This window comes from Scomber scombrus, chromosome 2, assembly GCF_963691925.1.
Source record: "Scomber scombrus chromosome 2, fScoSco1.1, whole genome shotgun sequence".
Classification (NCBI taxonomy): Eukaryota; Metazoa; Chordata; class Actinopteri; order Scombriformes; family Scombridae; genus Scomber; species Scomber scombrus.
The window spans coordinates 31521619-31535520 of NC_084971.1; the positions used below are offsets into that span (position 1 = coordinate 31521619).

The 13902-nt window shown below is 39.4% G+C and overlaps 1 protein-coding gene across 1 annotated transcript in view; it reads right to left on the reverse strand.

Annotated features, from left to right (window-relative positions):
* trmt1 (tRNA methyltransferase 1) overlaps positions 1 to 7747 on the reverse strand; it is a gene marked incomplete in the record, with an annotated part of 10731 nt that extends 2984 nt beyond the window's left edge. The window contains 5 exon segments of the mRNA XM_062436651.1: positions 1451 to 1566; positions 2106 to 2293; positions 4463 to 4652; positions 5780 to 6181; positions 7605 to 7747. Coding sequence (XP_062292635.1) covers positions 1451 to 1566; positions 2106 to 2293; positions 4463 to 4652; positions 5780 to 6168 — 883 coding nt within the window.
* Positions 7748 to 13902: the final 6155 nt, after the last annotated feature.

Genomic DNA, 13902 nt, shown 5'->3' on the forward strand with positions numbered 1-13902 from the left:
CTCATCATTTCATCCCACATGCGCTGAACTCAAAAACAGGCTCAAACCAAACAAAGAACTATTCACAAACACTATCTGACCCACTTCTGATCCGACTGTCGAGAAGATTTTATGCCAATTTTTTGAAACTGGCATGAAAAATAAAATGTGACTTAATGTTTTTCCTGTAGCTTGGTGCAAGCAAATAAATAACTTTTTTTTAATGAATGAAAATATTGTAGCTGTGAGTGATTGAACAAAGGGATATTGGTAGAAAATGACACATAATGATCGTCACATTCGATGCTTTACTCTAAGAAAGAAACAGTTCCATCAACTTCACCATGAACAGACAGCATGGACACATATCCTTTTAAAAAATGGAGCATTTCCAGTTTCAATACAGACAAATACTGAGATGTGATGTGAGTAAAATCCAGATGTGCAAACTTAGATCTGCTAACCTGACTGATCTGTGATTATTTAGAGCAAAAGGAGGAAGAAGAAGAGGAGGAGGAGGCAGTGAAAGGTGTGATGGTTGTTTGTTTAATCATTTATTACATTTGGTCAAAAAAGGATAAGTCTACGTGGCTTTGGGACACTTCTTGTTGATCTAAACCAGGAACACATAAAATGTTTAAATCCAGATGATCTAAAGTAGGGGTGTCAAACATGAGGCTCGCGGGCCAGAACCAGCCTTTCCTTCCTGTGTTCTTTTCCTTCCTTCCATCTGCCCTTCCCATTTTCCTTTCTTCATTCTTTCCTTCCATCCTTATTTCCTTCCTTTCTTCCCCTCTTCCTTCTGTCTGTCTTATCTTCCTTACCTCATTTCCTTCCTTCCTTCCCTCCATCTGTCCTACTGTTCTTTCTCCCTTCCTTCTTTTATTTCCTTCCTTCCCTCTATCTGTCCTTTCTTCCTTCTGTCCTTCCTCCCATCTGTCCTTCCTCCTTTACTTCCTTCCTTTCTTCCCCACTTCCTTCTGTCTGTCTTATCTTCCTTACCTTATTTCCTTCCTTCCTTCCCTCCATCTGTCCTTTCTTCTTTCTGTCCTTCCTCCCATCTATCCTTCCTACCTTTCTTCCCCACTTCCTTCTGTCTGTCTTATCTTCTTTCCTTCCTTCCTTTCTCCCTCCCTCCCTCCTTCATTTTTTCCTCCTTCCGTCTTTCCTTCTTTCCTTCTTCCCTTTCTTTCCTTCCTCCCTTGACTTGAGGACAACAGGAGGGTTAAACTACAGCTCCACATGATTGAAATATATAAAACATTGCTGCCTGTATCTACTCTATCAGTGATTCTGACAAACCAAAACTTCAAACTCGTTTTTTAGAAATCATAAATAATGATCTGACTGAAAGATATTTGGAAGAAAACACAACAACACTGTTAAAACTTCACGTCAAAATATTTCTAATCTAATCTAACCTAGAAAAGTTGAAGGTGTCGGTGGTGATTAATTAACCAAAACTACTCACCTCCCTCACTGACGGCCTGCACAGCGGCATCCAGAAAGCCGGCGGGGCTGCCGTAGGGATCCAGATCGATGACATCATAGCGCTCCTTCTTCCCTCGCATCTCGTACATCAGCATGCTGGAAGGAAGGAGGAAAGGAAATATATGAATGTTATCAAGGAGGGGAAGGAAGGAAGGAAGGAAGGAAGGAAGGAAATATATGAATGTTATCAAGGAGGGGAAGGAAGGAAGGAAGGAAGGAAGGAAGGAAGGAAGGAAGGAAGGAAGGAAGGAAGGAAGGAAGGAAGGAAGGAAGGAAGGAAGGAAGGAAGGAAGGAAGGAGGGACAATTTAAGAAATGTTAGATACTAAAAAAATGGTGGAATTTAAATTGAAAACAAAGAAGAGAGGGATGAAAAGAAAGACTGCCAGAGCACAAAAGAGCAGACACAAGATGAGTCAAAGCCAGATTAGCTCAGAGGAGAGAAAAGGAGGAAAAAAAGACTTAAGAGGATAGAAGGAGATAAGTATGAAGACAAGCAAGCCGAGACAGGAAAGAGACGAGATAATGAACTAAAAGAAAAGAATGAAAAGGAGAAAAGCCGGAGAAGGAGGAGTGAAAAGAACAAAGAGGTCAAAGGTGAAGACAGGAGAAGAAGAAGTAGCGGTGATGTCATACCTGGCGTCCCTGCAGCTCGACTTCAGCAGGTGGTTGACTTTGTTGTATTCGGCGTTTCTGGCGATCAGAGCCGCAGCTTTGACGGAAAAGTCGTTGGCGGTGACGCTCTGCAGACCCGGAACCTCCAGAGCGAAACGCACCGAGCGCAGACCAGACGCAGCCAGACCCTCCAGCACACGGAGGCCACGCTGAAGACGGAGAGCGTTACGGAAATTATCTTAAAGTAACGCTGATGTGAAAATACTTAATATCAGCCTGATTCAACCAGAACTGCTCTAATAAATCATGTTTTACAGAGTTTTCATCACTACTGAAACTATCACTAAGAACAGGGGGGTCAAACATGAGGCCCGTGGGCCAGAACGGGCCTGCCAAGGGGTCCAATCCACTGCACTTTCCTTCGTCTTCTTTTCCTTCCTTCCTTCCTCCTTCCCTTTCATCAGCTCTCTTTCTTGTTTTCTTTTCCTTTCTTCCGTCCTTCCTTCCATTCGTCTGTCTTTCCTCCCTTTCTTCCTTCCTTACTCCCTCCCTTCCTTCCATCTGTCCTTCCTCCTTCCTTCCTTCCTTCTGTCCTTCCTCCTTCCTTCCTTCCTTCTGTCCTTCCTGTCTTCTTTTCCTTCATTCTTTCCTTCCTTCACTCTTTCCTTCCTCTCTTCTTTTCCTTCCTTCCTGTCTTCTTTTCCTTTCTTCCTTCCTGTCGTCTTTTCCTTCCTTCCTTCCTTCCTTCCTTCCTCCTTTTCTTCCATCTTTCCTTCCTGTCTTCTTTTCCTTCTTTCCTTCCAGTCTTATTTTCCTTTCTTCCGTCTATTCATGTGTCCTTCCTTCCTTCCTTCCATCTGTCCTTCCTTCCTTCTGTCCTTCCTATCTTATTTTCCTTCCTTCTGTCCTTCCTGTCTTCTTTTCCTTCCTTTCTTCCTTCCCAATTTTAATGGACCGGCCCACATGAGATCAAATCTTGCTGTATGTGGCCTTTGAATGACTCAGAAGGAGAAACGTGGGTCTTTGATGTGTTTACTGACCAATAATTAATTATATTATTTCAATACAATGAAATCCTTCAAAATGCTAAAGTAAATTAACTCTAAACTCTACTACTGTGAAATTACATTTTAACCACTCGTTTGCTTTAGTTGCTAAAATAAACAAATTAAAACCAGAACATACAAAAAGAGTTAAAGAAGAAGATTGATACAACTTTCATGTCAGTATTATATTTATTGTATGATTATTATTATTTTTACTCATGTTTTATGCCTTTTAATTTATTTTATTTGTATTTTATATGTAATTTTTATGCCTCACGTGAGTTATTTATTCTTCTGTGCAGCACTTTGCTCCACTGTGGTTGTTTTTAAGGGCTTAACAAATAAAGTTGGATTGGATTTTGAAGGTAGTCCAAGGACATGGTTAGCTTAGCTTAGCTTAGCATAAAGACTGGAAGCAGGTGGAAACAGCTAGCATGTCTCTGCCTGGAGGTCAAAATCCACCTAACAGCACCATCCAAAGCTTATTTACCCCTCCTGTTGTTCTTGAGTCAATTTTGACCCAATTATGTCATTAAAGAGTTTGAAATGGTTTCAAAAAAGTACCCTGACTAAACTTTGACACATATCTGTGATAATCCATCGAAAAATGATAACATTTTCCTCTAATCTTAAATATAGTTAAAATATTTCATAATTTCTGCTTTTTTTAACTAAAAAATGAAGCTTATTGACCATCATTTAACAAAAATATGTATAAAACCTGCAGTGATACGTTTGAATGAAGGTGGCTAAAAGAGGTCTAACACAGAACTGGGTGATAATTTAAACCTTATTATTTATAAACAGTAAAATCCAAACCAGGTGTGATTATGTGCTGCTATTAAAAATTTCAGTATCATAACTGAACTTTGACATATACCTGTCTGTGATAATAATCCATCAACATATTTTTCCTCTTTTCTTCAATAAAGTTAAAATATTTCACAATTTCTGCTTTTTATTAACTAAAAAATTCAGTATTATTTCATTTAAATGAGGCCTATTGACCTATTTTGACAAATATGTGTAAAACCTGTGGCGATAAGTTGGAATGAAGGTGGCTAAAAAGGTCTGACGCAGAATTGGGTGATAATTTAAACCTTATACTTTATAAATAGTCAAATTAGACCAGGTGAATATTGACCTGGAATAAACCCTAACCCTAAAATGCTAAGCTAACCAGACAGCTCTAATATAGATATAAAATGTCTAATCAACCTCTCAGCATGACAATAAATAACCAAAAAATCAACATATTCCTTCTAAATCTGCTCCTTACAATCTAAAGTCAGAAAGTCAACCCCCCCCCCCTCCTCCTCCCCTTATATGTACCTCACATCTCTCCCCAACTACTGCAGTCACAGCTGGCTCCTCCGCTCCGTTTTTCTCCTCCGTCTGTGCGTCGGCCTCGTTGGTGTCCTCCGACAGAGAGACCACCACTCGCTCTTTCTCTCCTGGCACCACCACCTTCACCCCGCGCTGAGCCAGCAGATCTCTGGCAAACTCCGTGATCACTGCACATCTGCCGAGGAGGAGGGGGGGGGGGGGGAGAAAAACAGGAAGCGGATCATTTACTCTGCCAGATGTGCAACAGTCAAGATGTCGGCGAGGAAAACGAACACAGGGATTTATTCGTGTTGTGTCATCTCTAACTTCTACTCATTTGTTCATTTGGAGCATGTAAAGGATTAAATATCACTGTTACTGTTTGATTTACTGCAGCAGAGATTAAGGCTCATTTTCGTCTGCAGCAGCTTCAGTAGATCAATATTAAAACATATAAACAGCACAATAACAAACAGTATGAAGTAGAAAACACAACGCTACACACAATAACATCACATACAGTGTAGAGTCAGTGTTTAAAGAGCTGAGAAGCCTTGAACAGACTCTTAAATTTAGTTTTAAATGTTATATAGTGGATCGTAACATATGTGGTATGGAGTTAATCTGCAGATGAGGTTCAAGATAAGATCAAACTTTTTTCTACAGATGTTTTTGAGCCACGACGAAGGCCAAAATGTGGCTTGCAGACTGGGTAAGACTTGTTTTTTAGCCTGGGAACACCTGTTGCTATGGTAACGCATATCGGAAAATGGCAAGGATTGCTGAAAAGATGAAAGACTAAACTCAAAATGAATCTTATCAATACTTGTTTGAATTCAGAACCAGGATTATACTAGTTAACTAAAACTAAGACTAAAAAATAATTTAGTTAACTGCAATAAAAATGAAAATGACGGAAAAAAACAAAGCAAAACTAACTAAAACTAAACTGAATTGCAGATAAAAAATCAGCTTTATTTTCTCCCTACTGTTTCCTGTTCAGTTTGACTTCTTCTAATACCTGGAAAACTAAAAATTAAGACTAAAACTACATAAAAACTAAAACTAAAACTACTTAATCGCTTGTTAAACTAACTAAAACTAAAACACAATCTGCTCTCGAGGTACTGTGTTTGTGTTTAACATTGTTTTTATTGGATGTTTTTAGTTTGACAATGATGATATGCTGCTTTATACCTGCATGAATCAATTCTCCTTCACATTGTTCTGCACTCATCATCATTACTGTTTATGTTTTATGTTTATCTGGCACCAAATGATCCAACGTGATAATAAGTCATGACTGTTGTTCTTCATACTCACGTTAAATCTCTGTTAAACTCCTGCACCGGGTTGTAAAACACCTCGTTAGCGCTGGGGAACAAGATGGCCGCCTTCCCCTCTTTAACCACCGTCTCCCCGGGTAACAGTCCCACAGGAGGAGGTGAGTCTTCCTGTTTGGTTTGTGTGTCGGTGGGGGTCAGGCTCGCACCGTCTGCTGTGGATGAAGAGTTAGTGGCGGGAACCTGGAGGTCCTGAGCAGCTTTTAGAGGCTCCATGGATCTCAGTCCTCTGCTGGCGGCAGCGGCAGCAGCAGCAGCAGCAGAGTAGACGACACGCTGCCCTAATATCTGTCCAGGAGAAGGAGCGCAGGAGTGATGGAGGTGATGGGAGGTGATGAGGGGGAGCAGCCGCACTGTCCGCACTAGCATAAAGGTAACCCGTCTAGAAAAAGATGAAAAAAAGACGCAGAAAATCAGCTGGCTTGGATCAATGAATAAAAGCAAGATAACAACAAATGATCAGCTACGGCCTTTTTTATTATATCAGCTAATTATTGAGTCAATAAAAGGAAAAATACTCATCAGAAATCTCTTAAATTCTTAATTTTTACAGGCAAACCCAAAGATATTTGATTTACAATGATTAAAAAACTGAGGGAAAAGCAGTAAATCTTAACCAGAGTTGCACCAATTACTTGATAAATTGATTACTTAATAATTTAATTCATCGTTTTGAGTCATTTTCTAGCTAAAAGGAAAGTCAAAATTGTAATTCCAGCTCCAAAAATGTGAATATTTTAAGGTTTATTTAGTCTTCTGTGACACTGAGCTGAATATATTTGATGTTTGAGGACATTTTCTTAGGCTTTTGGTAGACAGTGATGAACATTTCTCACCATTTTTTTGCCATTTTCTAGACCAAACACCTGATAGGTTAATTGAGACAAATAATCAACAGACTAACTGTAGTAATATCTTGTTTTATTAGCAGTTTTGTCTTATTTGTGTCTCATTAAAGCCAGGTTTAAAGTACTGCATCATCTCAACGCTGTAGCCCTGCAGACTCAAGGGCTGCGATTGGTCCACAGACTCCGCACTACATCATTACGACGTTCACACTGTTAATGCACGGAGCTAATCTGGGATTTAGAGGTGAATGGGGACTCGGAGTACAACTGGAAAGCACCATACAGCCCCAAAAGCCCCCCCCCCCCCCCTTAACCCTAACAACCCCCCTTTAGCTCTGCCCCTGCACAATCAGCACAATCACTTTAACCCTTTACATACTGTTCACATTCACTGGCATTTAACTGTATTAACTCATAATTATTTTGTCTTTCAGAAGCACAAATCACTCATGGATACGTCATCAGTCATTCATAATAAAATGCTCCAACGTTACACTAACACTGGAGAATATAAAGCTTTCAATCAGTGATATTAAATGTGAATAAAATATATGTTTCAATGGTGTTTTTTGAGTTTTTTGAATAAGTGTGTATGATTGGGTCAAATTAGAGCCTGAATAGTAATGTCTATCATGCTTTTACACGTGTCTACATATTTTCTTTCTTACCTTTTTGCATGTTATTCTCTGTAAAGCATGTGTGTGTGTGTGTTGTGTAAATAAAGCTTCTTCACATGTGAGCCTGCATTGCATCTTTAACCTTCATTTTCTTCTCCTACACAGCACATAATATTCTTTCTTGTGTCTCTTATTATAAAAGTACAGTTAGTATGCATGCATGGAAAGTCATTATAATTAAAAGAAACATGTTAAATACTTCCAACAAAACCAGATGAAGCTGCAGCTTTTCGTCTCCACTATGAAAACAAGAACGGAAGTTGTTTTGTTTTTTTTTTACCTGTAACACTTCCTCCTTTTGCTTTTCTTCTTTATCGGTGGAAAGGTTTAATATTTAATAGTTTAAAAAAGTGACACAGGTGGTCTCTTTGCTCTGTTTCTTCCTTCTCACGTTAGCACATGAAGGCCACCATGTTTGAAGCGTCACTACTCATACGGAAGCCTGCGTAGCACAATAAACGCAACAAAAAAAGCGAAGCAAAAAATGAAACGCCCCCTACTGTCAGAAGAAGAAAAGAAGAGAAAAAAAAAAGAGTAGAGGTTGGTGGTGTAATGTAAGGACAGGAGAGGAGAGGAGATAAGGTCGATCCGTCAGCAGTCGCTCACACTGCTGCCCTACTTTCTCCACCGTGGCGAAACACGTGAGGAGAGACTGAAAACACATCAAGCCCTGCAACCCCATGCATAATCTAATTTAATCTCACCCGCGCCTTAAATTGGTAATGGATTCTGATTGAAAAGGCTAAACATAGCCTATGGATTAACCAAAATACACCCTCTCTCTCTCTCTCTTTCTCTCTTTCTCTCCCTCTCTCCCTCCCTTCCTGCAGACCTGATGTGTGATGTGAGAAAACGCAGGCCTTAGATGACCTTAATTTAGAGAGAAATTAAGGTCTTTGCAGGTCAGCGGCTGAGCGGCTCAGGCAATATGGTAGCAGTAAAGTGAATTTAGGTCATTGTGGCATGAGTGTGGGGCTGTTTAAGGGACAATAAATAAAACAGTGTGTTGTTTGTGGCTTGCATTTTCTCTTTTTTTTCTCCTCCACTCCTTTTCTTTCACACAATGGTAAAGGTTGTGTGCTTGTGTAATTGAATATGAATACTTTTTAGGGCCAAAATTAAACAAACTTGTTGTTATTTCATTAGTTTTGACATCAAGCAGGCCTTATTTTATCAATTATTGTGTTACTACTGAGAGGAAGGCTGATTACTATTGCAGGAAACTAACCAGGAATCCATAACTAAGGAGGCCCTGAGTGGTTTGTTAATTAGTTGGTTAATTAATTAATTTGTGAATTTTCACCATTAAGCACATAATCAGCCAACATAGTGGCTCCTGCTTCGTTACCTGAGCTTGAGGTTATGTCTAGAAGAGGGTCAGAGGGGCCAAAACCCACTTTTTAACACCTCCATGTTTTCATTGTGTGCTTACATGATGCATATTTCTTAAAAATTATGTTTAATCCAATGTGCACACTGCAAACCTGGAGTCAGATAACATCCAAACATAGAGAAATAGTTCACATTGCATAGATAATTCATGAGTTTGGGGTTGATAAAGTCGCCCAGCAGCTTTTTGATGTACAAAACATACGATCATCTCTAAAGATTCAATAGATTAAAACCACCCAGATATGTCAAATAGTTCAAATTAGTTTCAATAAGTTAAAATTGACCTGTTGCAACATTCAAATGCTGCAGTCACATTAACATTAATACAGTTTTACATGGAGGAGTTTCCTCCACATTTAAAAAATGCACACATGGTCTGTCATGTATAGGCTAATATCAGTATATACAGGCTTTATATGTTTAGATTTGACTACTTTAAAGCCAACTTAAACCTTATAGTTAACTTAAATACTGGCTTTATGAAAAGTGAAAAAGGCTTCTAAGCAGCATTTATACCTCATAAGAAAATGATAGAACTGAACAGATAACTTAATTAATGCAAAATCAAATTAGTCAGTTAACTAACAGACTTGTCAAAAAGATGATCTATTGCAAATGTGTGAGTTTTGCATGGCACAGTTCACCTCCACTGTTAGAAACGTACACATGGTCTGTCATTTATAAGCCAATAAAAGTATTATCAAAATAATCTGACTACTTTAAGGCCAACAAAACTTTAATAAAGGCTTTTAAATGTATCCCCCATGATTCCTGCAGAAGCAAAGGCTTCAAATCAGCATTTATACTTTATAAAATGACCAAAAATGAAAATGAAACTTAATAAATACAACATGCAAATAGTCCTAATTGAAAAGGGATAGATTGTTATGCTCTAATAATATTAAAAATATAGAATCTAGGCTTTTATAATCTACCATCAAGCTTGTTTTATAGATTGTTTCACACCTTACACACATACACACACACACACACACACACACACACACACACACACACACACACACACACATAGAGACACTGATGATTGTGTGTGTGTAGGGGAGAGAAAAAATGTGAAAGTCTGCCTCTACAGTAGACTACAGTATGCACACAAGCCTGAACATCTGGATGGGGGCGCTGTGACAATGAATGCCCAGAGAGCGTGGCGCTATACATCTGACACAGGAGAATTATAGAGTTAATAGTATTTGGCATGACAGGGAGAGAGAGCGGGGAGCGCAGTGCCGCGCCTGAATGCAGTCTCATCCTGTTTAGTATTCACTGTGAGCAGCGGCTTGAGGCCCCGGAGGGCTCACCTGCTGCCCGGAGTCTAGACGCACTATCGCAATCAGGAGGAATCGAACCCGCGTGCTTCACGGTGTGTGTGTGTGAGTGTGAGTGTGTGTGCGCGTGCGGTGTCGGGCAGGAGGGAGTCGGTTCAACCACCCAAGAAAGAAGACAGCCCGGTAAGTGTGTAAGTGTGTGTGTGTGTGTGTGTGTGTGTGTGTGTGTGTGTGTGTGTGTGTTTGTGGGTTGAGTGGGTGGACTGGTGGGTGGGGCTCAGACACAGTCGGGTCGGCTGGGGACGCTGCCTGCCTGTCTACCTGCCTTGCAGCGCAGAGTGTAATCCGTTACTCTAGTCAAAATGTAATCTGATTACTTTTAGTTTATTTATTTTATTTTATAGGAAATCTGTTTTTTTGTTGTTACATTACATAACATAGTCTGTCCTCTCAACCAAAAAACTCCCCAGTATTCCCATCAATTTTAAGCTATATTATAACATATAAGTTAAATGAGAACTTAATAAAATAAAAATGCAAAAAAATATATATAAAACACCAAAAAGCAGATATTTTGTCATTGTTTTGACTGGATATTTAAAAAAAAAAAATGCACCCACGTGTCTATAAATTCCCTGCCATTACTCATCCAAATTATTGTGTCTGTGCCAAAGTTATTTTTAGTAATGCTGAGGAGAAAAACAAACTGATTGTGGAGGTGAAGAGCTTATACTATATTACTAATTTACCTTTAACCTGATAATTAAAGGCTTTCAGGTGACTTCAGGTGACTTTTTTATAAGGTGTGTTTTTAAATAACCGGACCAATGATTTAAGCTTCGGCTTGAAGTTATACTGCACTGACAAATGTGTTTTATCAAGTTTTATCATGTAGGTGTGATGAGTAACAAAGACTTATATTCATAGGTTAAAAAGAAAAAAAATGTTTTATGGGTGAGTGGATAGCCTTAGGCGTATAATGCTAATAATTTTTGGATTAGGAGGCTAGTGATTTATCTACGTAATGACATCACACAAGAGAGAAAGAGAGATATAAACAGATAGAGACATAAAGATATAGATGCATATATACAGGCTTGATATAAAGGCTGTATACTATACAGGGGTGTCAAACATGCGGCCCGTGGGCCAAAACTGGCCCGCTGAGGGGTCCAATCCGGCCCACTTTCCTTCCTGTCTTCTTTTCCCTTCTTCCTTCCTTCCATCTGTTCTTGCTCCCTTTCTTTCTTCCTTCAAGCTGTCCTTCTTCCCTTTCTTCCATCTTTCCTTCCTGTCTTCTTTTTTTTCCTTCCTTCCTTCCTTCCTTCCTTCCTTCCTTCCTTCCTTCCTTCCTTCCTTCCTCACTTTCTTCCATCTTTCCTTCCTATCTTCTTTTCCTTCCTTCCTTCCTTCCTTCCTTCCTTCCTTCCTTCCTTCCTTCCTTCCTTCCTTCCTTCCTTCCTTCCTTCAATCTGTCCTTCCTCCCTTTCCCCCTTCCATCTTTCCTTCCCTCCATCTTTTTAATGATACGGCCCACATGGGATCAAATTGGTCTTTGTGTGGCCCTTGAATGAAAATGAGTTTGACACCTCTGCTGTATAGATATAGATATATTAGACTTTATTGATCTCCAGAGGAGGGATTCACTTGTCAAACAGGTAAAAACTAGGAGTAATAAACACATAGACAGGTATATGGAAGTCAACATATACATTATATGCATTAGAAACATTAAAGTGCTTAAGGGTGTATACATGATATATAAATAGAAATAAAAAGTTGTGCGTAAATGATGTGCAGAAGTAGACCTAATATAGACGGATAGCATGTGTCACACAGGTGAAGCAATGAATGAGTAATATAAGGTGCAGCGTTAATCTGTCACAGTACTGACAAAAGGTGGTGAGACAATGCAAACTGCCTGTCTACCTGTCTGTCTGTCTGTCTGTCTACCTGTCTGTCTTTATATCTACCTGTCTGTCTATATATCTACCTGTCTGTCTATATATCTACCTGTCTGTCTATATATCTACCTGTCTATCTATATATCTACCTGTCTGTCTATCTTTATATCTACCTGTCTGTCTATCTTTATATCTACCTGTCTGTCTATCTTTATATCTACCTGCCTGTCTTTATATATATCTACCTGCCTGTCTATATATCTACCTATCTATATATCTACCTGTCTATATATCTACCTGTCTACATATCTACCTGTCTATCTATATATCTACCTGTCTATCTTGATATCTACCTGTCTGTCTTTATATCTACCTGTCTATATATATACCTGTCTGTCTATCTTTATATCTACCTGTCTACATATCTACCTGTCTATCTTTATATCTATATATCTACCTGTCTATCTATATATCTATATATCTTCCTGTCTGTCTCTATATCTACCTGTCTATATATCTACCTGTCTATCTTGATATCTACCTGTCTGTCTATATATCTACCTGTCTATATATCTACCTGTCTATCTATATATCTACCTGTCTATCTTGATATCTATATATCTACCTGTCTATATATCTACCTGTCTATCTATATATCTACCTGTCTATATATCTACCTGTCTATATATCTACCTGTCTATATATCTACCTGTCTATCTATATATCTACCTGTCTATATATCTACCTGTCTATATATCTACCTGTCTATATATCTATATATCTACCTGTCTATCTTTATATATATCTACCTGTCTATCTTTATATCTACCTGTCTATCTATTTATATATCTACCTGTCTATCTATCTATATATCTACCTGTCTATCTTGATATCTACCTGTCTATCTATCTTTATATCTACCTGCCTGTCTTTATATATATCTACCTGTCTATCTTTATATCTATATATCTACCTGCCTGTCTATATATCTACCTGTCTATCTTTATATCTATATATCTACCTGTCTGTCTATATATCTACCTGTCTTTATAAATATATATCTATATATCTACCTGTCTATCTGTCTGCCAATCGGTAGCTCTGCGATCTGTCTGCAACCCCTGGGAGAGTTAAAAAAAATAAAAAAATCCCGCTCTGCTCCTCTGCGTCCCCCTCTCCTCGATAGCTCTGCGCTCCTCTCTCTCTCTATCGCATGTGTATTTGCATGTGTGTGTGTGTGTGTGCCCCCAACGCGCGCGTGCACGCCCAAGTATGTATGTGTATGCATGAATTGTGTGCGTGCTCCGGCTGCTGGTTCACAGCATTTTTTTTTTTTTTTTTTTTACAGTCACAATGAATGGCTGCCTGTAGCGAGGCGGAGGGAGACACTATAGACCCGCTTCTTGTGCGCCGCTGCTCCTCCATTGAAACACTTTCACAGCAGGAACACAGCCGAGGGGTGAGTTGAACGCGGCGGGTCAACGAGGACACATATTCGGACTCGGACCGGCGAGACGGGTCGGTGTAGTTAGTTATCCCTACCGGAGCCCCGGACTCTCTCTCTGTGTGTGACTGTGTGTGTGTGTGTGTGTGTGTGTGTGTGTGTGTGTGTGTGTGTGTATGTGTGTGTGTGTGTGTGTGTGTGTTTGGTGGTGGGGTGGCTTCTTGAATTTCGGCTGGGTGCATTTTGGTTTGAGGGGGGGGGGCAGCAGGTATATATGGTGTATGATCTGCAGCGGTGTGTTGAAGTGAAGGGTTTTTAAGGTGGTATTGTTTTATTTAAATTGTTATTATTATTATTATTGTTGTTGTTGTTTTTTATATGTAGCCTATATATATATTTCGGGAGGTGGTGATAGTGTTGGTGGTGGTGGTGGGGGGTAAAGTTGTACTTGCTAATAGTATGGGGGATGGGCTCATGTGGACAGACAAACTTTAACCACTTCACCGGCTTCAGTGGTCGCCGCCGGCCTGCCCCCCTCCTCCTCTTCCTCCTCCT